The 25,945-nt window shown below is 47.9% G+C and overlaps 1 protein-coding gene across 2 annotated transcripts in view; it reads left to right on the top strand.

Moving 5' to 3' along the window:
- Nucleotides 1-301: 301 nt before the first annotated feature.
- The window catches only part of GAD1 (glutamate decarboxylase 1), a 49,211-nt gene continuing 23,567 nt past the window's right edge, over nt 302-25,945 (top strand). Inside the window, exons 1-9 of one of the 2 annotated variants that reach the window (XM_079924437.1) lie at nt 302-407; nt 1,867-2,011; nt 5,383-5,445; nt 10,959-11,117; nt 12,458-12,700; nt 17,299-17,389; nt 24,217-24,329; nt 25,473-25,588; nt 25,669-25,748. In XM_079924437.1, coding sequence (XP_079780563.1) covers nt 1,930-2,011; nt 5,383-5,445; nt 10,959-11,117; nt 12,458-12,700; nt 17,299-17,389; nt 24,217-24,329; nt 25,473-25,588; nt 25,669-25,748 — 947 coding nt within the window. In that variant the 5' untranslated portion in view covers nt 302-407; nt 1,867-1,929. Of the gene's footprint in view, nt 408-1,866; nt 2,012-5,382; nt 5,446-10,958; nt 11,118-12,264; nt 12,701-17,298; nt 17,390-24,216; nt 24,330-25,472; nt 25,589-25,668; nt 25,749-25,945 lie in introns of those variants that run through there. The other variant, XM_079924436.1, reaches the window with a different exon arrangement.

Here is a 25,945-nt window from a genome sequence, read left to right on the forward strand (position 1 = left end):
GCTTTCTTTCTCTTTCTTCCTTTTTTTTTTTTTTTTCCGGGCGCAAACCCGTGATCCGGATTTATAATCGCCCTACAAAGCTCCAGAGGCGGTCAGGCACCTGCAAGGAGCCCCACCGCTCTGCCGAGCTGCCCCCGCAAGCAGCGGCCTCGTGATTCCCCTGCTGAGCCGGTCCCCGCCTCCCCACTCCGCCTCCGCCTCCCCCGAAGCCAAGAAGCCGCCTCTTCGGATTGCTCTTTTCTCTTCCTGGAGCTCCCGTGCGGGACGGTGCTAGCGAAACAGAGGCGGCAGCTGGAGGTGACGCCGGGCAGATTACGCCTGTGGCAGAGCCGGGCCGAGCCGGGCGGATTGCTGGGCGCTACGCAGAAGAGCGACCGGAGCGCACGGCTTGCTGTCTCCCAACCTAGGTGGGTAAGCGCGCGGCCGCCCGTACATTCCCAGTACCCAGCCGCGACTGTTAGCTGGGTCCTCTTCACCCGCGGTTTCTTGACCAATCCCCACCCCAGTGTCTGCCATCTACCCTCCCGAGCTGAGTGCGTCCCACCCGCCCCAGTCCTGACTCTCCGTTCCTGCGCGGCGCAGAGACCTCAGCCTTCGCAATCATCCTATCCCCATCAGCGAGATTCATGCCCCGGGGACGCACAGAGGCTGAGGCTCGCGCAGGAGTGGAGCGAGAGCGATTTTCCCCTCCGCCTCCCGGCTGCGAGCGCCGGTCTCACCAATGGGCTCCTGGCCAGCAGCAGCCGAAGGCGCGACTCAGAGCGGTAACCTGTTACTTCCCCAGAAGCCCCGGCCTCCCCGCTGCCTGCTCTGCTGGGCGAGTGCGCGCGCGGAGCTAGATGCGGAGTCCTATGCAGGGTCTGGAGGCCGTGGCCGGCGGGCGCTACTCTGCAGGCTCTTAGATGTACCCAGATTCGCCCGCACTCTCTGTCTCCTGGCCTTCGGAAGCCATCGCACCAGCGCCGAGCGCGGAGCAGGGGCGCCGCGCACCTATCCTTGTCTGCCACCTCCCGCGCGCTGGGCGCAAGTTCGTTTCCCCGGTGACGTTCCCCTTTCTTGCCTCTCACCCTCTCCGGGTCTGTACAGCTAGAAATCCGGGGACCTCAGAGAGTTGGGTGGAGAGGAAATACAGAAACAAGGATAGAGCCCCGTTCTTGGCTTCGAGATGACTCAAAGCGGGTGGGGCAAGAGGGAGACAAGCGAGGTTCCGACTCGCTGCTTTCTGGCTGTCTGGACTACAAGGTGACTGTATTTCTACCCCAGCCAAGTCCGAGGGAGAACGTAAAGACGTGGACCTTTTTTTCCCTCTCACCTTGTCTCACCAAAGTCCCCGGTCCCCGGAGCAGTTAGCCTCCTTCTTTCCAGGGAATCAGCCAGACACAACAAGGGGAACCAGACACCGAACCAGACGTGCCCGCCCCGTGCGCCCTCCTCCCCCCCAACACCCGTCAGCCCGCCCGCCCGCCGGCTGCTGAGAGCCCAATAGTGCTTGTCGCGGCTAGGCTGGAAAACCGCGCACTGAGCCTCCCTAGCCCTCCTAGCCCAGTCCCCCGCACCCGCGCGACCTGCACTGGCCTTGGGCTCCTCTAGTCTCAGCGCTGCGCTCCAGGTCGCCCCGCCGCCAGACTGGAGAGCCGCCCCGGGCTACGTTGCGGGCGCCCGAGTCCCCAGCTCGCGTGCACGTCTCTTCCTCCCCCCGTCCCCAGCCCGGCGCACCCCGACCCAGCCCGCTGGCTGCCGTTCCTCTAGCCTCTCTCTCCTGAGCCCGGACTTAAGCGGGAGCGTCCGCGCCCCCGACCGCTCAATCGCCTCCCGCGCGCCGGACCCCTGAATCCCTCCCCGTGCAGCTCTCGCTTCTCTTTGCAGCCTGTTCCTAAGCCCGGCCGGCCGAGGACCCCGGACAGCAGAGGACCGGGGACAACCGAGCAGATGGCGTCTTCGACCCCTTCTTCGTCCGCAACCTCCTCGAACGCGGGAGCGGACCCCAATACTACCAACCTGCGCCCCACAAGTAGGTCCTGCTCCAGTTTCCTATCAAATGGACTGCGGGGAAGATGGGGGCGCTGGGACGTGAGGAGGCTGCGCTGGCAGAAAGGGAAGGGGGAGCGCGGAGATGATGGAGGCTAGAAAGAAGTGGGGCCCTGACCCAGGTCCCGACCAAAGGTCGTTCGACTGACAGGGATGCTAGGCGATTCCAGGGCGCTAACGCAGTGGGAACCACGCAGGGTCGGAGCGGTGGCGATCCTTGGAGGCTTCGCTGCGGGGGAAGGACGCGCGGCGAGAGTGTTGTTTTTGTTGTGTTGTGTGTGGTTTCTTTGCTAGGTGGGACGACGGGGGTCAGCGCAAGGGGCGGTGTGAGGAGCTGGGAGTCTCAGCGGGAATAGAGTCTTCTGTCTTCGGCTTTCGTTGAGCCGAGATCTGACCCCTCCCCCCCTCCTTTACCCCTGCATTGTGCTCGAACTCTATAATCAGCGGAAATTTCGACGTTAATTGCAGCTTTTAGAAAACTCGGGGTCCCTAATTGCTCCAAATTTGCGTCGAGCTATTGACGAGTGAGGAAGAAGCCAGGAGCAAGAAAGGAGCATAAAATGGTTTGAGATTAAGCCTCGACATTTTAGACAATTACATTTCAGAGACAAAAAAAAAAAAAAAAAAAAAAGCGGGCATCATCCTGAGTGGCAAGAAGTGGGGAACCAGGAAGAATCCAGAAGGTTTGCCAGGGCGGTAGGAGAGAGCAGCCCTCTCTTTTCTCCAGGGCAGGAGACCTGTCAGCAATGAACACCTCTGGAAGAGAGAGGAAGAAAAGGGGAACCAGATAAAAGAGGGTGGGGAAATGTATGCTTCCCCACCCCTAGCTCCATGCGGCGACTCAACCCATTTCCAGAATCTGTCTTTAATTCGGATTGATTTCCAGCATCTTTGTAGAGATGTGGAGATGAGGGAATTGTTTTCCTTTTTCCACTTTGGATGGAAATGCGCTCCCTCCAAATCCATGAGCTCCGGATAGTAACGGCCCCAGAATTTCTATACAAAAGGGCTTAGGGATGGCATTGTGGTTAGAAGGAGAGCTCATTGCTTCACTTTTGTAGCACTTTCTATAAGCTTGAGAAAACATCAATTGTTCCCATCAACGAAGGTTGGCGTAGGGGGGTATCAGGTAAGCCCTCTATCCAACCCCTAGGTGCTGCCCTTGGCTTCCCGGCTGGAGGCCTTCTCTTAAATTCTTAGGCGGCGTTCCAGTTCCCTTTGCAGCTCCCTCCCCCAGCCCCCCAGGCAAGCTACAATTACCCACACAACAAAGAGGGGCTCAGGAGAGCCGCCAGCCTTGGTGGCGCGAGAGCCGGGCACTGGCTACCAGAGCTGGTCGGACCAGGCCAAGAGAAACGGGAGGCCTGCGCGCCTTTGTCTGTTGCTCTGGCCCTGATGGATTTCTTTTCCAGTTCTCTCCACATTTCCTGCCCCTTTCTCTGCTGTCTGGCAGGGGTGGGCGGCCGTTGTGTTCACCCACCCTCGAGTCCTGAACCCCTACTGCGCCCCTACTTCCCAGAGGCAGCCAGCAGCGGAGCCCATGTGCCTAACCGCGGGTCCCAGACCCAGTAGAGGAGCTGACCCGAGTTCGCTCATGGCCGGGCGCGCCCGGAATTTGCCAGGGCGGAGGGAAGATAGCCGAGAGCTGGGCCCAGGAAAAGCCTGCAGCACCTGTCCTGAGAACGCCGCCGTCGGCCCCGACAGCCCAGCCGCCGTGAGCATTCTAGGCTGTGCGCGCACACCTGGCTCTCCACCCATCCTTGCCCTCCCTTGCAGACACATCCTCGCCCGCCCAGCTGGCTCTGCTTCTCTGCCCCGCCAGGGTCTCCTGGGAGGTGGCGTTGCTCAATTCGCACAACCTTACTCGACCTCTTGCTCCGGCGACGCCTCCTCCTTGTTCTCAGCCACTCGGTCTTCCCTACTCTGGCTACGTCAAAGGATCTCTCTCACTTCCTCTTCCCATCTCTCTTTCCCTTTCTTTCACTGCAATCCCCAACTCTAAAAGGCAGTGCCATGGGTCTGAACTCCAACGCCACAGCTGAGTGACCTTGGAAAACTCTCCTAGCCTCTCTGAGCTTCAGTGTTTTTATTTGTAAAGTGAGTCTTAGATTAACACTCCTCTTTTTTCCTAGGGTTATGAGGATTAGGTGAGATGGCCTTTAAAATGAAAGCACTCTATCGGATGAAAATAGCTCTTTACCTGCCAGGCATTTTTATTAGGGTTTAGCTTTCGCCCCGATTTACTACTGTCTGTTGCAGGAACTCCATCTGTGACACGCTCTCTCATTGACGTCGGGCTAGTTCTTCTCCCCGCTGGGGCTCTGTTGTGCCTCGGGTTTAATGGATGTCACTCTCCTTATCGCAGCAAACACTCGCGCCCGGCTGAAGGCATCCGCCCGGATGGGGTGGGGGATGGGAGTGATTGGAGGCGCCTTGCTATGAGGAATCCGAGGGGAATTTCAGGCTAGGCCCACTACACCAGCTCGCATACAGGCTCTGCAGGCACCGCCGTGCTTCTGGCTGGAAGTTGAAACCCCGAGGGCAGGATAGACGCTGAGGAGTTTGAGAACACGGCAGCGCCTGAATCTGCGATTCAGACCTGGAGAAAAAGTGTCTGATTCCCTTCGCCTTCGCCTGCTCCAGATCCGAGACGTCCGAGGGAAGGGTTAATGAGGGGCATGTTGGGAAGAGGGGGCAGGGGGTGAGACCCGAGGCGCACTATTGTCTTGCCGACTCCCCGGTCCCACTGAAGAGCGGCCATGCCAGCCCGACCATCTAGTCAAATACTATTTTTCACCCAATTAATTCCTGAACTCTTCCGCGACCCCATTTCATGCCAGTTTATTTTAAGCTGCCACTCAGCTGGAGACCCGCCAAGAAATTATGAGATGTGTTGGTCCCAGATGTCTCTGTGTTCCCTTTCCCAGCCGCTGTGGTCGCCCTTCGAGTCTGCGGGACGGAAACCAAGGGACAGGGCCTGCGGGTGGGTGTTGGGCAAGTCGAGGAGCCGGGCCTGGCCCTTTGCACCTGTGGTCAGCCCTGTTCCACTCCGACCCCGCCTTGGCGGCTACCCCATCGTGGTCGCTGGGAGCCGCGGGTGGGGCGCTGGGTGCGTGGCCTCTCAGAGACACTGTTCTGTACCTCAGGTCGGAGCAGGAAGGGACTGTGATGGGGTCTCGGGGGGCACGAGTCTCCCCATCGGCCCAAAGATCTGGCTCTTAGCTCCTTTCGGGAAAGAGCTTTTTAATGAGGCGCACTGGTGAAGACCTGCCCCTACCCTCCCCAGAAAACCTTTGCCCTCGACCGGGTGCCGGACTGTCGAGCCTCACTGATCGCACGTCTCTTGGTTTCTAGCGTATGACACCTGGTGCGGCGTGGCCCATGGATGCACCAGAAAACTGGGGCTGAAGATCTGTGGTAAGTGAAAGGGCCGGCTGGGGCCCCAAAGGGGCTGCGAGGCGAGCAGGCTTTGCGGGTTTGGGAGAGTGGGACGTACGCGGAAGGGAATCCTGGCTCTTGGGTCTGTTTTCTAGTGTCTACAGCCCCTACGCCCGGCAGAGACGCTCCTCTACTGGCCTTGACCTTCCTCTGCCCTCTCCTGACGTGCCCCCGAGGGACCTTTTCCGATGGGGGGCCCTGGGCTACTTGAGACCTCGGGGCTCCCCTAGCTGGGCGCGAGGACAGCGCCCCCGCGCGACAGCCCCGCTCATCTTGCCCGGCGCTTTGGCTGTTCTGACCCAGGCGCTCTGCCTACGCGACGCGAAGGCGGCATAAAAAGGGTCCGGGTTTACTGGAGAGCAGGCCCAAGGCGAGACATCCGCCTTAGACGGTAGCTGGCGCGTCGTATTCCTTCCCTCTCCACCATCGCGCGTTGAAAGTGGCTTCCTCGGCTGGATATTTTTGCCCGAGATGTCAAAACGGATTCAAATTTCGTTCTTTGAGGCCTTGGAGGTCAAGAGAATGGATTGCCTGCAGCCCTCGGTGGCCTACCTGGAGGAGGTGCGGGCGGTGCAAGCTAGAGGGTTTGAGGAGCTTGCCCTTGAAGGAGAGGAGGGAAGGGAAAGGGGGCAGAGGGGGCGTGGGGCCGCAAGACGGAGAGTGGGTATCGGGCACGATTTGCTAGAGAGGAAGGAAAATAGATCTGGGAGCTGGACGGGAGAAAGAACTGCTCTCCGGAGACGTAAGGATCTAAAATGAAAACGCCCAAGGGCTGTAATTTTTTTTTTTTAAGGAAAAAGGGAGATTTGTTCGAAGGGACACAGCTGAGTGGCTCCGACTGAACAATGAGAACTTGCTTTCCTTGCTACATTTCACCGTCTAAAATTTCTAGCCTTATCGGGCCAGAAAATACGGACGTCCCCGGTCAGGGGGTGGAGAGGCGGGGTAAGATTAACGAGGGGCTTATTAAAAGGCCATCCGTCAGCTGCTGCGCGCTGGAGATAGTGGCGGCGCAGGCGTAGGCACGCCCGCCCAGCCCCGGGAGCGCCCGAGAGTGGGCCGGCGAGCCGGTGGCCTCCGGGCCTGATCTTCCCAGCTGCCCTGCATCCCGGGGCCCCAGGGAGGCGAGAGTTTGTGGCCGGAGCGAGAGGAGTTACTTGGCAGCTTTTGGGAGTCACCCTCCCTTCCCCGCCTTGCGGCGCGGCGCCCTCCCTGCGTTTCTGGGGCTCTGTCCCCTTGATCCCAGAAGCAGCTTTACGGTGAGGAAGGGCTGCTCGACTCCAGGACCTAGCCGTTTTGCAGGGAAAGCCCAGCCCTGCGGCGGGGAGGCCCCGGGGTTTGGCCCTCTCCCCAGCACGCGAGGCCCGCGGGGCGAGGCCTGGGCCGCGTCCCCGCGCGGGGGCAGCTGGCGGCAGCCGAGCTTTGTTCTATAAATAGCCCCCTTCTCCCAGCCGCCATTCCCGGCTTAATGGCCCGTTTCGCGCCAGGTCCCTTCGGCGGCCGCGGCGCTCGGCTTCAGCAGCCGTCATTGTCATGCAGCCGGGCAAGCAGAACTGAGCGAGCCCTGGGCGCCCGCCACGGTCGAGGACAGGGTGGGGGGAGGCTTGGGGTGAGGGCTGCTTTCCTCGCGGTCCTAGGCCTGCCTAGCCAGCGGCCTTCATCCATCCCCATCCCCGCTTCCCGGCCTCGGCCCTGGGCGGTGCCCCCTGCTGCCCCGACTGCAGACCCTCAGGGTCGGGGGAGAAGAGAAGGTCTAAACGCCGCTTCGGTGACACACCCGAAGTGACCCGAAAAGGTAAAGGGGCAGTAGCATCCCTGGGTCCGGGAATAGATGTCCAGGCACAGGGGTACGGGAATTGGGGAACAGAGGTTTGCATCAGCTTCCCCTGAGGGAGAGCTCTTGGGCATTTGGGGGCTACCATCCTCAGGGAGTTTCTTCTCTGTTTTTACCCACCTCCCCAACATTAATTTCAGGAAAGCAGAAACACCTGTGACAGGAGAGGGCTGGTAGTGTGTTGAGGGGAAATTGCCTTCTGCTAATACACATGCTTCAGGGGCCACAGGTTAGGAGGATTTACAATAGGTTTGATTCTGAAAGGAAACAAAACAACAGGAGGATTTGTTTTTCATACTTTGCGCCAACTCTGGCTTTCCATTTTAGTCTAGTTACCGGAGGCAAAGTGCAGTCTTTGGTTTTGACTTGAATCCACAGACCCCTCCCCTCCTCCACACATAGATTCCCCCACTCCCTTCATCCCAGACCTTCACGGGCTTGAAAGGTGCCCTCTTGACCTGACACTCTCCAGGTTGGTTTGACCTTTCACCTTAAGAGAGTTGAGGGACTAATGGTCATCTTCTCACTTCCAGATCCATTGCCCCTGGTCTCACCAGTGTAACCCTTAGCTCCGGAGGCAGAATCCCGTGGGAAAGCAGTCAGCCAGAAGACACCCAGGGTCTTGCCAAGAGGTAGAGAGCCGGGTGGCTACAGGCATGATAGCATGACCTAAATCGAAGGAGATGCAGGGAGCCCTAAGTGCTGGCTCTGGGCTCTGCTAACTTCCCAGTGTGTCCTTGGGCCTCAATCACTTCTGTATTCAGAGGTCCCAGACTGGCTACCAGTTACAGCCCCTGAGCTGTTTTATTTAGCCCATGCAGTGTGTGTGTTTGTGCGTGTGTTTAATTTTGTGTCAGTCACCAACTTTTAAGTATACATTTCAAATATTCTGTATTTATTATGGCTTCTCTTGAAATTAAAAAAAAAAAGTTTGAGGTGGGGGAGAGATCTGGCAGGGTACTTATAGCCCAGAAAAATCAGGGAAAGAGCCCCGTCCTCTAGGGAGATGCAACTCCATGCTACAGCTTGGTGAGAGACAGCAAGGGGGTTGGGCTTCAAGCCTCACTTGCCCCCTTGGCCAGGTGCCCTTATGCTAGGCTCAGTTTGAAACCCCACTTGGAAACAACCAGCTTGAACCAGGTGCTCTAGTTCCTCACACCTCCCCCCCCTCAAAGGGCTGATTAGGCCTTTGAGTTTGGGGGCAGCTGTGAGGACCAGCCGCAGGATCGCGCCTCGGCTCATAGGTGGAAGCTAGCGAGGGTGCTACGACCGGGCCAAACCTCAGCGCAGCTTCAGCTCCCCTCCTCTTGCCTCTTTGCCTCTTAAGAATGTTCAGCTAAGTTACCTTAAACTAGATCCTTATAGCTGAGGTATAGAGCAAAAGGGAGTACAGTCTGCTTTAGTCTCAGGGACCTCTGCTTCCAGGACCCCTTGCTAGCCAGGGAGGTCATCAAAGCACTGACCTCAATGTCATCCACCGCCTCATTATCCTTGGAGAAGCATACGAACTTCCAGAGCCTCTCAGAGCCCAGAGAGGCCTGGCTCCTTGACCTTATTTTTGAGGCTCCCAATATTTTAGAAAACAACTACCTTCCAGAAAGGTGATATTCCAAAAATAATATCCATTAAGTGTTTATATTAGCAAATTAATATTAGCAAATTATAATGCAATGTAAGTGTGCTTTGCATAGGATAGTTATAAGATGTATAGAAAACACTAATTCCTTGTGCACTCCAGGAAGTATGGTCCAGGAATGGGATGCAGGTTTAAAGTGTCGCAATTGGCATCTTTCATTCCTATCAGGACACCTGTGGGAATGCCTGTGAGAAGAACTCCTTTGGAGATAATATCCAAAGCCCAAATGCAGGTCCTAGGTCCTTTGCCACCTAGGAAAGGAGTTGCTAAGGGGTTTCAAGGCAGAGACTTTCCCAGGGAGTGAGTCAAAACCGACCAGAGGTCAGAGACCTAAAGAGCAGGAGTTCAGCTAGGCAAGACCTCACCTCCATTAGGGCATGTGGACTTGGTCTTTTCAGCCTGTCTGAAACAAATTCCACTGCTGCCTGTTTGGGTGGAGGGGGGCGGTCTCACTCAGAAGCCAGGTGATACTGCATCCCTCTGGCAAATGAGTGCTAGCTTCTCATTTTGGACTCTGGGGATTTGGAGGAGGAATTCAGAAAGTAGGAGCAGAGGTGAAGGGGAGGATGCACCCCCCATCTTTATATCCAAGTGTGGAGCTCTATTATAGTGTATTTCCCCCCTTCTGATGTCCTTTAGAGCTTTAGTGATAAGTTTTAAAGGTGCTGAGAACAATGAAAGGCCTGGTGCCTCTGCCTTCCTATTCTTCCCTCCAAAAATAGACCCTGCTTCTGTGTGTGGGAGGATTCTAATCACTGCAACTTTCCCCCTGCACCCCTCCTTCCTCCACCCCTCAACACTGAATTGCAGTCCTGGGGAAGTAAAGCTGAATTCCCCAGATTAACTTGCCTCTCGTGGAACCTCCCGGGACTTTCCTCCAAGCCTGCCTTGTGACGTATGTGACCCCCCAAGGATCTTGGTATCTACAAATACAGCTTTGGGGTCACCAAGAAGCTTAGGACTTCCTTCCTCTTTTCAGGGTGTTGCATTTCAGACTAAGATTGAGGCCGAATTGGAGGAGATGCTGAGGGAAGGAGTGGGTCCGCAGGTCCCGAGCCCCAGAAGGGACAGGTGGAGGTACTGAGAGAGGAAGTGTGCTCCTGGTTGGCAGAGCCTCAGCCCTTTCAGCCCAGCCTGCTTCTGGGTTTGCCACTGGTAGTGTTTGCACTGCTCACCTCAGGCAGGAGAGATTTCCGCTCCTTCTGAGGGCAGGGAGGAGGTGCTTTGACTCCCACCCTGGGCTCAGAGCTCATCTCTGTGGAGTTCTTGGATGGCTGTCTAGCTTTATTACGTTGTTGGTCACCGTCTGCCAGTCTGCAAGCTCCTGGAGAAGAGGGGCTCTGTCTCATTTATCTTTACCTGTCCCTGGTCCTAAATGCTTAGTAAAGTCCTTTTCCACAATAGGTGCTCAATAAGTATTTATGGAATTAAATGTCACCACACATAAGATTTTAGGCTTTCTTGTCTCTTTCTCCAATACCTTTATGTAAGGAGAGGGGGTGGTACAGGGAAAGCTGCCCTTCAGTTTTGGGTGAGAAAAATTAAACTTACATTCAACCCTGGTAACATTTACCTGGAGTCCAAGGAAAGCATCTTCCCCAATCCTCAGTGCTGGTCTCACCCCCTCCTCCCTCTGGTTGCACAGCCCATAAACCCAGAGCTGGCAGCATCCTCTCCGTTTGTGTCCCTTCCCTTAAAACCCCATCCTGGGGCTGGTTACTGGAGTGGAAGCTGTCCAATTGACTTAATTCTGCATTCACTGTCATGTTCAGAGAGGAGAATGGGCTTCACTTACTGTTTTTCTCTCTTGCATGACTGGGTCTGCGCCACTGATGACACTTGGTACTGCCCCCTCCCCGCCTGGAGGCGAGCAGTGCCAGAGCCCTTACATATAAAACAGACACTCGGCTTCTGTTCGGGAAAAGTGAGAACCCTGCTTGGAGAGTCGACCTGGGCCAGCAGCAGACCCTCCGAGCCTGGGAGTTTGGTGCCCTTCCTCTGACCCAGCTTCTTGTGCTACAGGCTTCTTGCAAAGGACCAACAGCCTGGAAGAGAAGAGCAGGCTTGTGAGCGCCTTCAAGGAGAGGCAGTCCTCCAAGAATCTGCTTTCCTGTGAAAACAGCGACAGGGATGGCCGCTTCCAGCGCACAGAGACCGACTTCTCCAACCTGTTTGCTCGAGGTAGTCCCCACCCCCAGCCCTAGTGCTATCCAGGAGGTTGCTTATTGGAGTTTCTTTACTTTTTCCTGAAACCTTGCTTCTTTTACAAAAAAAAGCCATTCTCTCTGAACCATCATGAAACTGCTTTCCCAACATTTGAATATAATATACTCCCTCCTTCCCTGTTGCCCAGGTCTCCATCATTTGAAAGCTGGATGAGGGCAATCTGTAAAACAGCCAACTCTAAAGATACTTGCAGGGACGAATACACAGTCATAGAATCTCAGAATCCAAAGAAATCTTTCATATAAGAAAATCCAGCGATTCCCTCCATAGCATTTATCCTCCAAGGGTGGTGTCCACAACAACAAAAGTACCCTGTAGGAAGCTGTGTAGCTGGGCCTCATGACCAAGTGCTGTCCTGAAGGTCATTTTCCTTTTGAAGATCTTTCACTCATTACCGCTGCCCCTACAACAACAGTCTCAGGAGTTGCTTTCCCAGTCTTTCATTACCAGCTCAAAGGTAAACCCACCCCCCTCCCCCTTCCCCCTTCCATGAACTCCCCACAAGCCGTGGAGGCCAAACCAGAACAGAAAACAAGATTCACTAAACCTTGGAGAGAGAATCCAAAGAATAGACACAGAGCATTATATACAGCCAGTCTGTTCTTGAGCTATGGCTGACAACTTCAGTTGGGGCCCCCTACAGCTTTCCCCCCTGGCTACCCCCCAGCCTGACTCTACCTAACACAGGCCGGAACCCAGAGTCACCTTCTGGCATCCCAGAGGCCAAGCCCTAAAAGGTAAGGTCAAGAGAGGGGCAGGAGTTCCCTCTCCCACCTTCCTGAGCCCCACTTCCCAGTTCTAGTTTTCTGTCCAAGGACAACATAAAGAACCATCCTCTTCGGTGTGACCTCAGCCTCTACCCACAGAAGCCTCACCCGCCACCAGCAACAGATCAAGCACATCATAACACCAAACCGAAAGCCCAGTATCTGAGCCAGATGTACAGAGACACACCTGGTACTAGGGGAGCAAGACAGATGCCCCGTCCATCACACGCCTGACAGGTGCCCAAATGGATAACTGCAGGGGAGGCTGCTCGTGACTTCTCAAAGCGTTTCAATTAAGAGCAGCTTAACTATCAGAAACTCTGTGAACCCCCAGAGAATATATGCAGTGCTTCTGTGTATACGCCGATGTACATTGTCCTGGGGAGATGGTACATCAGATTCTCAATGCATGCATATCCTGGAAGAAAATCAGTCCTATAAAGATACGGATGTTAGGGATTTCTAAGCTGACTGAGGAAATCCAGGTAAGAGTCAGGTGATAACCCCTCATGGGCTTCCCCCCACCAGATCTGCTTCCGGCTAAGAATGGGGAGGAGCAAACTGTGCAGTTCCTGCTGGAGGTGGTAGACATACTTCTCAACTACGTCCGCAAGACATTCGATCGCTCCACCAAGGTGCTGGACTTCCACCACCCCCACCAGCTGCTGGAAGGCATGGAGGGCTTCAACCTGGAACTCTCTGACCACCCTGAGTCCCTGGAGCAGATCCTGGTTGATTGCAGAGACACCCTGAAATATGGCGTCCGCACAGGTAAGGGTGAGAGCCAGGTGGACACGCAGTGGCAACCTCGGCCTGCGTCAGACCTTTGCCAATTGCCAGGATGTCAAAGTCATTTTGAAGGAGAAACACAAACCCGGGTGAAGGAAGGCAGCAAAGCGCTCCATGACCTCAGAACCACCAGACTCAGTGACAAAATCCCATCATTATTTATTGTTGTAAAAATAGATTTAAAAGATACAGATACATGGTGCTGTGTCAAGTTCTGTATAAAGAGTTTTAATTCTTGGTTTGAGGCTATTCACAACCTAAAGAGAGCAGAATGATCCATTCTCTACTTCTTCTCCCGCTTCCATTTTCACGCCTGCTTCATTCTGATAAATCTGACCCTTGCCTGTCCCTGAAACTGGGGAGAATTGGGCCCATTTCCTTTTCTTTCTGTACTAGTTTCCTAGGGCTGCCACAACCGATTACCACAAACTGGGTGACTTAAGACAACAGAAATTTATTATCTCACAGTTCTGGAGGCTAAAAGTTCAAAATCAAGGTGTCTGCAGGGCCATGCTCTCTCTGAAGACTCTTGGGAAGGAGCCATCCTTGCTGCTTCCAGCTTCTGATGGTTGTGGGAATTCCTTGGCATTCCTTGGCTTGTAGATGCATCCCTCCAATCTTTGCCTTCATCTTCACGTGACATTTTCCAAGAGTCTGTGTCCGGGTTTCTCTCCTCTTTGGATTAGTGCCTACCCTAATCCAGTATGGCCTCATCTTAACTTGTTTACATCCACAAAGACCCTATTTCCAAAGAAAGTCACAGGAATCAGGGGTGAACACTTGAACATATCTCTTACAGGACACAATTCAACCCCCCACACCCTCTATTTGCTAGGCCCCAAAGCCACACACTCACACACCCTTTGCATTCTACTCCATCCTCTGGAGTTCAGGTATCCTGAGGCACCAAATCCTATCTCCAGCAGGGAGCCCTGGAGGACGCCCTCTTGCCTCCTTTCCATGTCATAGGAACTCTCTCTACTCAGCAATCCTGGCCAAGTGGTTACTCTCCAGTTGCCTCAAGTTCAAGGACTTTTGGGATCTCTGTCTGGCTCTTTCTAAGCCTAGGAATCAAGCAGTGGTTTCTTCTCCCTACCGTCTTTCCCCACTGCAGCCTGGCTCTCCTGAGCCCTTGAGCAGACTGATGTACAGGAATTGGCAGTCCATAGCATGGTTGTCCCCACAGAGGAGCCCCTGACGCCATGCCTGGTAGCCTCTTGTTCTTTTTTCTTTCTCTCTCTCTCCTTTATTATCCTGCTCACTCTTCCTAGTCATTTGAAGATATGACTGGGGAGGGTGTCTTAATAGGACTGAGTAAGGCTATAGGATGTCAAAAACAAGGGTTATAATGAAATAATGAGGCTGGCCAAAGAGGCATTTTTAAATAATTAATCCCAAACAGCTTTTAAAGTCTGCCAACACCACTGGTATAGGTGTAGCTTTCTTGAATAACTGCAGGATGGACAAGACTCAATTATATTACAAAGTCTGTGTTTGATTTTTAAAGAAAAACATGCTCATCAATTTAGTTACATCTCACCTTGGTCTGATGACTAATCTGTTCCTGGTGGAGATCAAGTTGTTATTTGGCTAGGAAAAAAAAACAGAGTTCTCTGTGTATGTTTTAGCTTGACTAGCTTTGGTCCACTATTTTTATTTTGTCAGTTCACGCCACAAACACTTTATCAGAGAGATGAGACCATGTACGTTTATCACGAAGCTCAGAATAGTGTTGCCCCTCAAAGAAAAATACATGGATTTGTCATAATAGCAACTCATATCGCCTACAAAACTGAAGTATCACGTGGTCAGAGAAGCATGGACTCTTACTAGAGTCGAGTGTGTGAATCCAATTAGATACTTAGCCTGGAGCCATTCATCCCTGTTCTTCAGAGCAGCTTCTAGAAGCAGATATTTGCATTTGTAGAGTTCATAGTCTTCAGGCAATGTGAAACCTGCATCACAGGGTGTTGACCCTGGCAAAGTGTACTGTTGCTTTCATGGGAAAACACATTTCCTAGTTGCTGGTCTGTAGTTTAGATGTAGTTACTGGAGCAATAGAGTAAACCCACAGGTATTCTGCAATGGAAGTGGAAGATATTTCTTAAGAGTATTAATGCACAGCCAGAATAATGAATAGGGTTTTAGAATGAAAACATACTGATCTGGGAAGCGTCTGTGGAGGGATGATGATGGCCTTTGGAAATTTCCCTACAAATTAACAAAGACTTCTGAAAAAGGAACCAATGCATATACATTCTCCAAGAACTGAGAGAAACGCTAGTCAGCCCTCAGTCACAGTAGACATGCTGACTTCCTTAGTTTTCCTTTTTTGAACTTTTTATCATGGAAATTTTAAACTTATACAAAAATAAAACAGTGTAATGAACCCAGTATATCCAACACCCAGCTTCAGCTATTAGTAGCTCTTGCCGGTGTTGTTTCACCTGACACCCCACCCACTCCCCTCTCTTCTATACTATATGGAAGCAAATCTCCAGCATAATATTATTTCATTCATAAATATTTTTTATCCTCAAGGACTCAAAAAAAACACATTATCATTGGTACATCCAAAAAAATTTATAATTTTTTAATATCACATATTCAGTCAGTGTTCAAATTTCCAGTTGTCTCATGAATGTCATAAATGTTTTATTTTGTTACAGTTTGAGTCAAGATCCACAAAAGTCCCCCACATTGCAATTGCTTAATATGTCTCTTAATAAATTTCTTCCTGCATCTCTTTTTTTTTTTGAAGCTTATTTGTTCAAAAATTTTACTTTAAAAAATTACTCTTTCTTTCTCTCCAACCTGACTCTAAGCCATGTGCTGCTCAGTACCACGTCTATCATCTGTTAGTATTTTTGTTGACTATAGACAGTTGAAATTGAAATTTAAACTAGGTCATTTTGTTGCTTGATAGAAATTCTGGTATGAGATTTTGGGGACATTAAGCTATAGCCATAAGAGGAAAGTAAGGTTTGGGGGGACTTTGTGTCCTTTTATATTTTAATAGACCATGAGATACTGTTTCGCTTTTGTTTGAGGGTATTTGTATCAGTCTGTCTGTCTGTCCGTGTCCATCTTTTGTCTCTGCTATGCGATGTGATTTTGATACATTGTCAAATGGTGTGATTGCATTTATTTATCATTCAATCTTGTCTTAAAATGAAATGTTTGTTGTTAAAAGTTTTCAAATGGGTATTGTGTGTGTGTGTGCGTGTATATATATATACACACACACACGTGTATGTATATATATATGTACGTACATATTTAAATGGACTTCAACAAAATTAGTTACGTTGTAGGAGATCTCATAGATTTTGTTGGCACTGAGCCGAGTAGAGCAAAATGGACCAGTTTAAGCATTTAGAGTAATCTACATGAATGTCTGGAATCTGGCCTTGAATTTACACCAAGCTTACTGTTTATGCTTCTTTTATTCTTTCTAAAGATCAGTTTTATTTTTCGAGGACTCTTGAGGTGCGGGGATCTGTATATCCTGCTATAAGAAGTCCTAGTCTAGATGTTCTGAATGAGTCCTCATCGCAAGAAGGGAAGGATATACTTCCTCAGAGAGGGGACTTAGACCAGGAACATTCCAACATTAGCTCTCTGACAGTTATTTCAGAGGCAAAAGCGATTTCCTCTGGAAACACAGCAGTCAGCACATCTTTCTAACACCAGTTCTCTGTCACACACCCCTGGATAATCTATTGCGTTGGCGCCTTTGTGTCAGCCAGGCCAAGCCTGCTGTATGGGGTTGAGTTTTTCTGTGAACGCCAAGTTGGCCAAAATTTGGCAATAATCCTGAATTTGCTGAGAACAAAGCCTGATAAAGCATAGAGTAGGTTGAAAAGGACTTTTGAGTTACATAATAATAAAAATTATTCTATCAACAACTCAATGAGTGAATGAGGCTGTGTCTGCCCCTGTTTCACAGAGCAGATGCCAGCTCATCTCAGCAATACATCTAGTTTAACAGTCACCTGACTATATGTGGGCAAAACACACCAATGCTTGGCGTCGTATTTGACTGACACAGAGGCCCAGGGAGTGATGGCTGCCTCGGCATCAGCCTCAGAGCTGGCACTTACCCTGGGCTTGGTTCGGTTCACAGAGCCACTGACCCCTTCTGAGGCCTGCAGCCTCTCCTCCTCCCTCAGCATACCTTGATTTGGAGAATAAAAGCTTGAGGTGTTAAGTTAAAAATTGAAACATTTATGGCGAAAAACAGGACTACCACATCCAGATTTGTATTTTAAAAAATACAACAGAGGAGCTCATCTGGAAATCAACGATACTGGACAGATTACTTGTTTTATGACATTGGATTTCTTTTACTTGAAAAGCATTATGCTTTAGAAACATGTAAGTTTGGGAGACATCTTCAATGTTAAAGGTTGGTATAGGGTGGGTCAATGTGCCCTTCCTTCAGTATTCTTGGGCAGCCCTATTAGACCATTGGGATAGAGGTCCCATCACTGTGGCCTAGTGGAGTGGACCTTCTGATTTGAAGACAGCTTGAAAAATCTGGATTTGCCTTGATGCTTGTCTGTTACTTACCTCTTTAGGTCATCCTCGATTTTTCAACCAGCTCTCCACTGGACTGGATATCATTGGTTTAGCTGGCGAATGGCTGACATCAACTGCCAATACCAATATGTAAGTCGCACATATTATTTCCACGTAAGCAAACATGATGTCTGAGTATGGCTTGTTGTATTAAAAGTCCAATTCCAATGGTTCTATAATAATTTTATTACAGTTTGCCCTAGTCATCTTTTCTCTTAAAATCTTTTAGGTTTATCACAGTTCTGAGTTAAAGGTAGATACTTGATAAACTATTTTTTAATTGAATAATGCCGTTTAATAAGAGCATGGTCATAAGAAGTCATGACTCTAGCTTTCAAAGTTTAGTGTGAAACTTCATGTTAAAAGATTCCATATTTCTTAATGATATATTTAAAGAGATCATGTTCTGGGATATAATCTTGGTCCATTTTCCCACCCAAGCATATTGCTCCTTATCATTTAGGTCATATTTTCTTCATAATTAAAGAGGCCATAAAGCCACAAACCAATTTGATCAGCCTATTGTTCAACTAAAAATTCTAAAACAATTCATGTAGTGATATCCCTTTGAAAGGAATTATATATCCTTTTCAAAATAACTGTTTTTCTGAATGTGAAATTTTTTTCATACTTGAGTAGGCAAAGCCTTTGTTTGTTTCTAAGTTCTTGTAAATTTATTTGAAACTGTCTCTAAGGTCCTGGCGGTAGGAGGGTTGTGTGTGCAAGTAATACCTGGGTAGTCTTCTGGTAATCACCCCACAGTTTCTTCTACACACAACGTGCCATCTTTGGAGACAAGGACAGGTTACAAGTTGATGGAGGGGCATCATAGCCTACTAAGTACTGTCTTTTCTTTCAACGCTAAGGTTATGTTTAACCACTCTCTATGTATCCAGACAGTGGTACCACATTCTATGAAAGTGTCCAGAGGGAAATAATAAAACAAGGTTATCGCAATAAGTTAAAAATAACTACATAAGAATTATATGGGTTTTAGTCACTGTGGAAATATTTGGAAAATAACTGTACACTTTTTAGTTCATGGTAAAGTAGATTTGAAAAATGAATTTAGGTGAAAGGGTAGTATTATTTAAAATGAGAAATTCCATTTGACGTCAAGATAGAATGTAAGTTATTAAAGTTCAAGGTATTCTATTTTTCTTAAACTACTACCAGCCACAGAACCTGAAAGGGCATTTTAAACTTATATATTGATTTGTGTGTGTTCCAAAGCTGTTTAAGGCTGTGACTCAAAATACTTAACTACATTCAGAAAAGTTTCTATTAATTAAGGCCTCCTGCTTTGTTTGCTAATTTAAAACAACAACAACATTTAAAAAGCAAATGTGACAAGTGACACCATTAGTGCCAAAAGGCATAAAAGATTAAATTGATTGAAGTCAAATGGTTTTCCTGCTCCCTACTTGCAAGTCAAGGTTAACTTCACAGAATGTTCATGTTGGATCACTGAGGCTCTGAAGGGCTGGGAGGAATTCAGGTCAAAGATACAATCACCTGTATGATCTCCTAAACAAAAAAACTCCCCTTTGCAGTCTTTATGTTTATGGTTTGTGAGATAAAAATATATCAGCAAGCACAGACATAATATATTAATTATAACTTGAAAAAAGACAGTAATGTTTAACTGAAACATCTCACACTAAGGAATGATTTTAATTAGAAAGTACAGCTTTTAAAAAAAAACTTAACTATTTAGAAAATAAATGAGAAAAATAGAGTAAAAGGTACATACCCATTAAGGCCCAAGTACCCTTATTAATATAGGCACCAAATTCACCCAGTGTCTTTAAGTGTGTATTCTGTAGGCCTCTCAGCTGTGACTTCCTAATATGTATGGCTCAGTCTCAAGGTAAATAAAAGGAATTCACCCCGTTGAATCATTTATGACCACATATTCTCCTAAAAGACTTTTCTTTAACCAGGGAAATCTCACAAATTCTCCTTTTTTTTTTTTTTTTGTATGTGTTCATAAAATGAAAGTCCCTTACTCTTCCCTTACCTCAGCTCAGCCATATGAAGCGCTAAAATATTGTCCAACCATCTGAGGTCAAGGTCAGTCCAACTAAATGGCACATAGTAATTGCAGCTGTACTGAACAGTGGATATTTATAAAATATGATCCGATTCCAACAGATCGATAGCAAAGGTTATTTAAAATACTGAAATAGTTTCTGTCAGTTCTAGAGACAAGGCATTGTCTGAAGAAGTAATAACTATTATCTAGAAATTGTTCTAAGCCAGTTCCCCTGGAAGATCATGAAATGTGGCAGCACTGTCAGGAGGTTATGCAGAAATTTGCTCCCTTGTGACAAGTCCTTCTCCAGCTGGGAACAGTGTTCATAATAGGCCTGGGAAAGAATGGCAAAAGGATCTTTTTTGGCAGAGTAGGATTTAATTAGTGATACACTCATTTTTTGGACCTGTACTTCATTGAGTTTGGATGGCACTGGTAATAGAGAATAATAACTACATTCCTCAGTATACTCTCCCTAAAAGAACTATCCAATATTTTAATCCAAGTGGCAAAGTGTAAGGTATCTGATGGTTAGAATAGAAGGAACATTTATGCCCATGCTTTCACACCCACCTGTGCATTCAGCTTTGAGATATATTCTTCCAAGCTAGGACTCAGTGAAGATGCAAAGAAAACGTCACCAATGTGTAGTTGGCCATGGCATGTACAGCTCTTTTCTTCCAAAACACGGGCACTGAGCAGGTGTAAACAACAGTCTACCCTCAAGCACCTGACGGTAATACATAATCCTAGTGGCAAGATCTATCACAGCCCTTTGTTATGAGGTTATGATTTCAAGTATCTAGCACTTTATTTTCATAGAAATTACACAGGAGAAATTTTGTATGGGGGTTATCAGTCATTTTACACTAGTAGGCAGGTCGTTACAGAGGAGCCTGCAGTAAGTAGTTCTCATTTGTCATAGAAAAGCAGCTGTGATGTAAAGGACATGGAATTCCAGCTTGGAAACATCCTACATGTGAGATCTTGAAACAACTCGCTGAATTTCTCTGAACCCCAGTTTCTTCTTCAGAAAAATGAAGAATAATTGTATCCACCTTACATAGTGATTCTGAAGACTAAAACAGACACCAGTCTTAAGTGCCCAGTGTATACAAGGTACAATGCATACACCCAGGAAAGGCAGCCAACCCATAGGTCACTGTTGCCATTTGCAACCCCTCCCTTCAACTTCCCAGCTCTTTTGTTTCTGTCTCTCGTCATCTCTGGACACCAAAGGGGCTCACTAAGCTCCCCCTCAGGTGTGTTATCTTTTAAGGTAGAGATGGGCCACCCACCACATCCATAAGGAGGATAAAATCTAAGAGGAGTGTCAAGTTAGAGAATCAACATAGAAAATTATTTCTTCCTCTTGTTAAAGAAGTTCCTGGTTTGGCAGTCACCAGGGATGCAGGATCCTTGTGCCTTCCTGGTTCATACTGAGGCATGTGGCTCTCATCTTCAAAGTTACTTCATGGTGCAAACTAGCTGCTGGAGTTCCAGCCATCATTTATGTGTTCCAGATCTCAGGAAGGAATGCAGGCAGAGGGAGGAAGGAGGAAGGAAGGAAAGAAAGAAAAGAGGGAAGGAGGAAGGGCAAAAGGGAAACACACTCTTTCCTTCTAAGAAACCTTCTCAGAAGCTCCACAAGACATTTCTCATAGCATCTCTTTAGCTAGAACTTAATCCAATGGCCACACCTAGGGAGGCTAGAAAATACAGTCTTTGATCTGGATGAACTGCAACTCCAAATAAAATTGAATGAAGGAAGGGAAATTTTGATACTGGTTAGCAACCAGCAGATTTCTGCCATCAGAGAAAATCAGCTTAACAATCAATTTGCCTCCGTTAATCCCACTGGGAAGGTGAGTTGAACTACTAAAACAGGGCTGACTCACTACCCTACTCAGAATATAAAAACTCTCCTTTAGTGTCACTCCCTGAATGTCACAATCATACTGTTTTTAAACCCTTACTTTCAATCCCATGTTCTTATGCTTCAACCTAGAGCTTTTAGCAGGTTTAGTTTCTTATCCTCCGATTCTGAAATGTCATCTTGTACTATGACTTTCGCATCAGACTAGCTTCTTCTGAATCTATATTTGACCTTTCATCTCTTGCCTTTATCCACTTTCATCTGTCATTTACGGAAGGGGTACCAAACCTGGAGTCCCAGTTGCAAGAGGAGACTCTCCTACAAGTGTATACAAAATGATGTGCATATCCTCATTTTCTTCCTGGAGAGAGGGACCATAGCTTTCCTAGGAGTCCCAAAAGTGTCTGTGATCTCAATTAAGTTAAGAACCACTGCTCTAGGGTGAACTTCAAGGTCTTCTCTAAGGCTCTGGATGCAGGCAGACTCCCAGTTGTAAACACGGCCGAGGATGAGAAGGCAGGTTCAGAGGAAGTGTCAGGAATGGGGGCACCACGTTAGCCCATGTGACAGGTCTGGCTGAGGATCAACAGCCGTGGGGCAATCTACCAGCTTCTAGGAGAGGGTGTCAGGACTAAGGTCACGAATCGGAATAAGCTTGGTGTTAGCTGTGGGGTAACTGATCCTTCAGACCTAGGCAGGGACTGTCAAATAGGATGCAGCTAAGGCCAAGATGCTGGATTCATCCTAGTAAGCTTCCTCCTCAGGGTTGGGAATTGTGTCTTATGACATCTTTGTCTCCGCAGTACGTAAAAAGCCATTTGGAAGAAAATAGTCATTCATTAAATATTTGTTGAACAGAACTGAAAGAAAGGTTTCAGAATCAGGAACCTGGCATAAGTAAGGAACCTGAGATAGATGAGATCAGATAATCTCACGATCAAACTCTCTAGACTCTTCCTCCTGATCCTGAGAGTAATAGCCATATTCCTGGTAAGAAGACTAATTCATGCAAACCTGGGCCCTAAATTGATTCAAATGCTGAAGTGGACCAACCCTCTGGCCTTCAACCCCATCCTTTCTCCCTTCCCCATGTGGTTCCTGCACTGACTTGACTCTGGTCCAGCTTTCATCCAATCCTTGATAAGGTTCTGATATTATGGTGTATGATTCCATTGGTTCCTTGCCTTACCCTAGAGAGCCTTCTCATTTGGTACTGTGAGACTTAAACACACACACTGCCACCAGTACCTCTTCACCATGCAAACATTTTTGCCATTCCAACATTTCCAACAATCAGTGGCACTGTTGATAACGCATTTGTTCAAGAATGGTTAGAACCACATCATGAGTTTGCCCCTTGGTACACTCAGCAGCACAGGCTAAACCAGGAACCCTTCTCTTCTTCTTCCTTTATCAGGCCATCAGACATGAGGGAGTGTTGGTTGCTACGGTGATGGGGCTCAGAGCAGAACCAAAGCATGATTGTGACCTCCAGAGGTGATGGTAACTGAACACATGATTTCCAAGGGTCTTCCTCCTAAATTTCAAGGTTCCTCCCAAGGAAAATGGACATATTCTTTTTGCAAACAAAATTCTTCTATGAGGAGATATACCCTGAGGATCCTTCAGGATCTTTTTGTCCTCTTTTACCACCATGTGATTAATTTGATTATTTTTCTCCATGATTAAAATTTAGTACCTTCACCTGGGTCTTTGTACAACAATTGTTATTTCATCCTTGCAAATAGCTTTTCTAAATCATGAAGCCAGCAAAAATTCCCATTAATTCCCAGCATTGGCATTTCAGCCTAAACACCCTAACCAGGGATGAAGTCTCCCCGTATCACTTGGCTGAGTCAATCTAGGAATCTCCCTTCGGCGAGCATTGTCTGAGCCGAGCCCACAATCTCTAATGCTTAAGAAGGCCAAGCAAAAAGAAGAAAGACAAAGTCTCATAGTCAGTAAATATCTTTTTGTTTTCTGGTTTAATTTTCTGTGGATGGACCTTCTTTGATTTCTCTTAAGCCCTTTGCCTTGGTACCATGATTTTGTTTCAATGATTAGTCACCAGACTGTGTTTTGAATGGCTTTGAGAAGAGCATGGCTTGCTACTTTTAAGTCAGTTAATTAGAAGACAAAGCTAACCTACCAGAATATCTTGATGCCCACAGTTAGCTGTGTATGCCAGTTGACATTCTTCTTGTTTTTTTGTAATTGATAATTAGAAAATTGTCACTTACAATTATTCTTGACAGATATCGACTTCAGAGAATTATAGAAGCATTGCTGTCCTTAGGGATTATCAGTAGAAAAACCATGTAGATAATTATATTGAGATCTTTAAAACCTAGGTCAATACTTCCAATTATCTTCATGGTTAGCTTTCAGGTATTTACATTGTTTTTAAAAGATAGACTTTTTGGGAATTCCCTGATGGTCCAGTGGTTAGGACTCCGTGCTTTCACTGCTGAGGGCGCGGGCTCAATCCCTGGTCGGGGAACTAAGATCCTGCAAGCCACCTACCTCGGCCAAAAAAAATTAAAATACAGACTTTGGCTCTGGGTTTTATAAATTCTACAAGTGTGAAGTTGGCAATCAGTTTTTTTTTTAAATGTTGCAAACCATTTATATAGAATTTAGAATACATTTTTTCAATTAGCATTTGCATCACCCTATAATCTTAGAGGTGAAAGGGACCCAGAAAAGTCATTTTCTTTCCTTCTGTTTCTCTGGGTGGACCACACCTAAGACATTCCGTTGAGATGAAAGTCTGTTTTGTTGGTGAAGAATCACAGAGCAGGTACTTCCACATCCTCTCTCGGTAACCCAGGCTGGTTTCTGACATTTTATGATTGATGACAGTGCATTTCCAGGAAGTTAATTGTTTTAGTGGTTTTAAACATCTTTTATTCGAACCCAAGTCCAAATGCTAAACCAGTTATCTGTGTTCCCCAAATAAGTGGTTTGACTTCTTTATTTTCATTCTTTTTCTCACCGCCTTTCCAGGTTTACATATGAAATTGCACCAGTGTTTGTCCTCATGGAGCAAATAACACTTAAGAAGATGAGAGAGATAATTGGATGGTCAAGTAAAGATGGTGATGGGATATTTTCTCCTGGTAGGTTTCTGTTCTCTTTCCCCGGCTCTCCTCAAGGTTTGCAGTATGGGTCCTTGGGGTCCATGAGAACACTAAACACAAAGTGAGTTTGTAGAAGAATAACAATTTTTTCAATAGTCCTGCCTTCTTACCTTTGTCAGAGTGAAGGCTAGCAAGCATGCTACATTCTATGTGTACTAACCAACAAAGGCTGTGCCTAAACTTGTACTCACTGGCAAAGGCTGTGTCTAAATCATGCTAAACAATTCTGGTCTGTCGATAGCAGTTTGATTAAGCTGGGGATCAGAGAATCAAGATTATCAGTGGACAGATCAGTTTTGGCCAAAATAGTATATCTACTTTAAATCTCTAGTTCAATATAGATACAATAAGAATCTTTAAAACAAGGACAGATAATCTTGTAGAAAGGAGGGAGTTTGGAGTGGTGTCAGAGACAGTGTGACTGTGTACAAAGGGAAGAGAAAAAATAAAAATTGCAATTGTTCAGGCAATTGAATCAGTCCATGAATTTGCCTGTTTGTCAGGTAACTGATGCAAACATGACTTGTTTGTGTTGGCCAGACGTACGTGGTTACCTCAGTTCTCCTTGCATCTTGATTTAAGTAAACACGAGTTTGGTTTTATTTTAATACACTTGGAGTTCTTCTAAATGACTCAATAACTCAGTTGGGCTGTTCTTTGAGGAGAGTATCCAGGCAATGTCACTGTTTCCTTCCATAGGCTCTATTACTCTCTCTTCCTCTGTCTTTCTGACTCAGAGAAAAGATTCATCTTTGTTCAGTAAATAGATTGAGCAGAAAATGGAAGCAGGAGGGTTGTAACTCACCTATCTCTTTGCAGCCGCTGCTTCTGCCACCCCTTATATTCCTGTCTAGGCTTCGAGGTGGGACAGGCACCAGAGTATGTGAATCACCTCCAGCCAAATTGCCTAAATGGCTTTGGTAATAAGTGTGATTATCTGTATCTCCAGGGCAAAGGGACCAGAGGGAAGCCCTGGCAACAGGGAAGCCAGCAAAACCTATCACGATATTGTCCTTCCCCTTTCTGACCTCCCTTGTCTCTTGAGACACCACGTCAGCCTTTTTTGTTAGAAACAGTAATGAGGAAGTCCCAACAGCTCCCAATGTGTCTGCTTGCCGATAGGGGGAGCCATATCCAACATGTACAGCATCATGGCGGCTCGCTACAAGTACTTCCCGGAAGTTAAGACAAAGGGCATGGCAGCCGTACCCAAGCTGGTCCTCTTCACCTCAGAACACGTGAGTTGGGTGCTCTTGCACATGGATTGTGGTGTTTTCCAAGGGACTGTCTAACATCTAACCTCCATCCTCTGTTGCAGAGTCACTATTCCATAAAGAAAGCTGGGGCTGCACTTGGCTTTGGAACCGACAATGTGATTTTGATAAAGTGCAATGAAAGGTAGGCAGGGGAGAGTGAATATTAGGTTCTTGATGTATTAAATGTGCTCATCTGTTAAATTTGTTTTATTGTGCTTAAGGACTGACTCAGTACAGTGTGCCAAGCTGCTAATGGTCTGTTGAAAATATCTGATTAAATTACTTTTTGCTGCTGTTGAAGTTTTTTTCCATGTGCAATCTCACTGATTGTTCATTTTA

This window comes from Stenella coeruleoalba, assembly GCF_951394435.1.
Source record: "Stenella coeruleoalba genome assembly, chromosome: 6".
Classification (NCBI taxonomy): domain Eukaryota; kingdom Metazoa; phylum Chordata; class Mammalia; order Artiodactyla; family Delphinidae; genus Stenella; species Stenella coeruleoalba.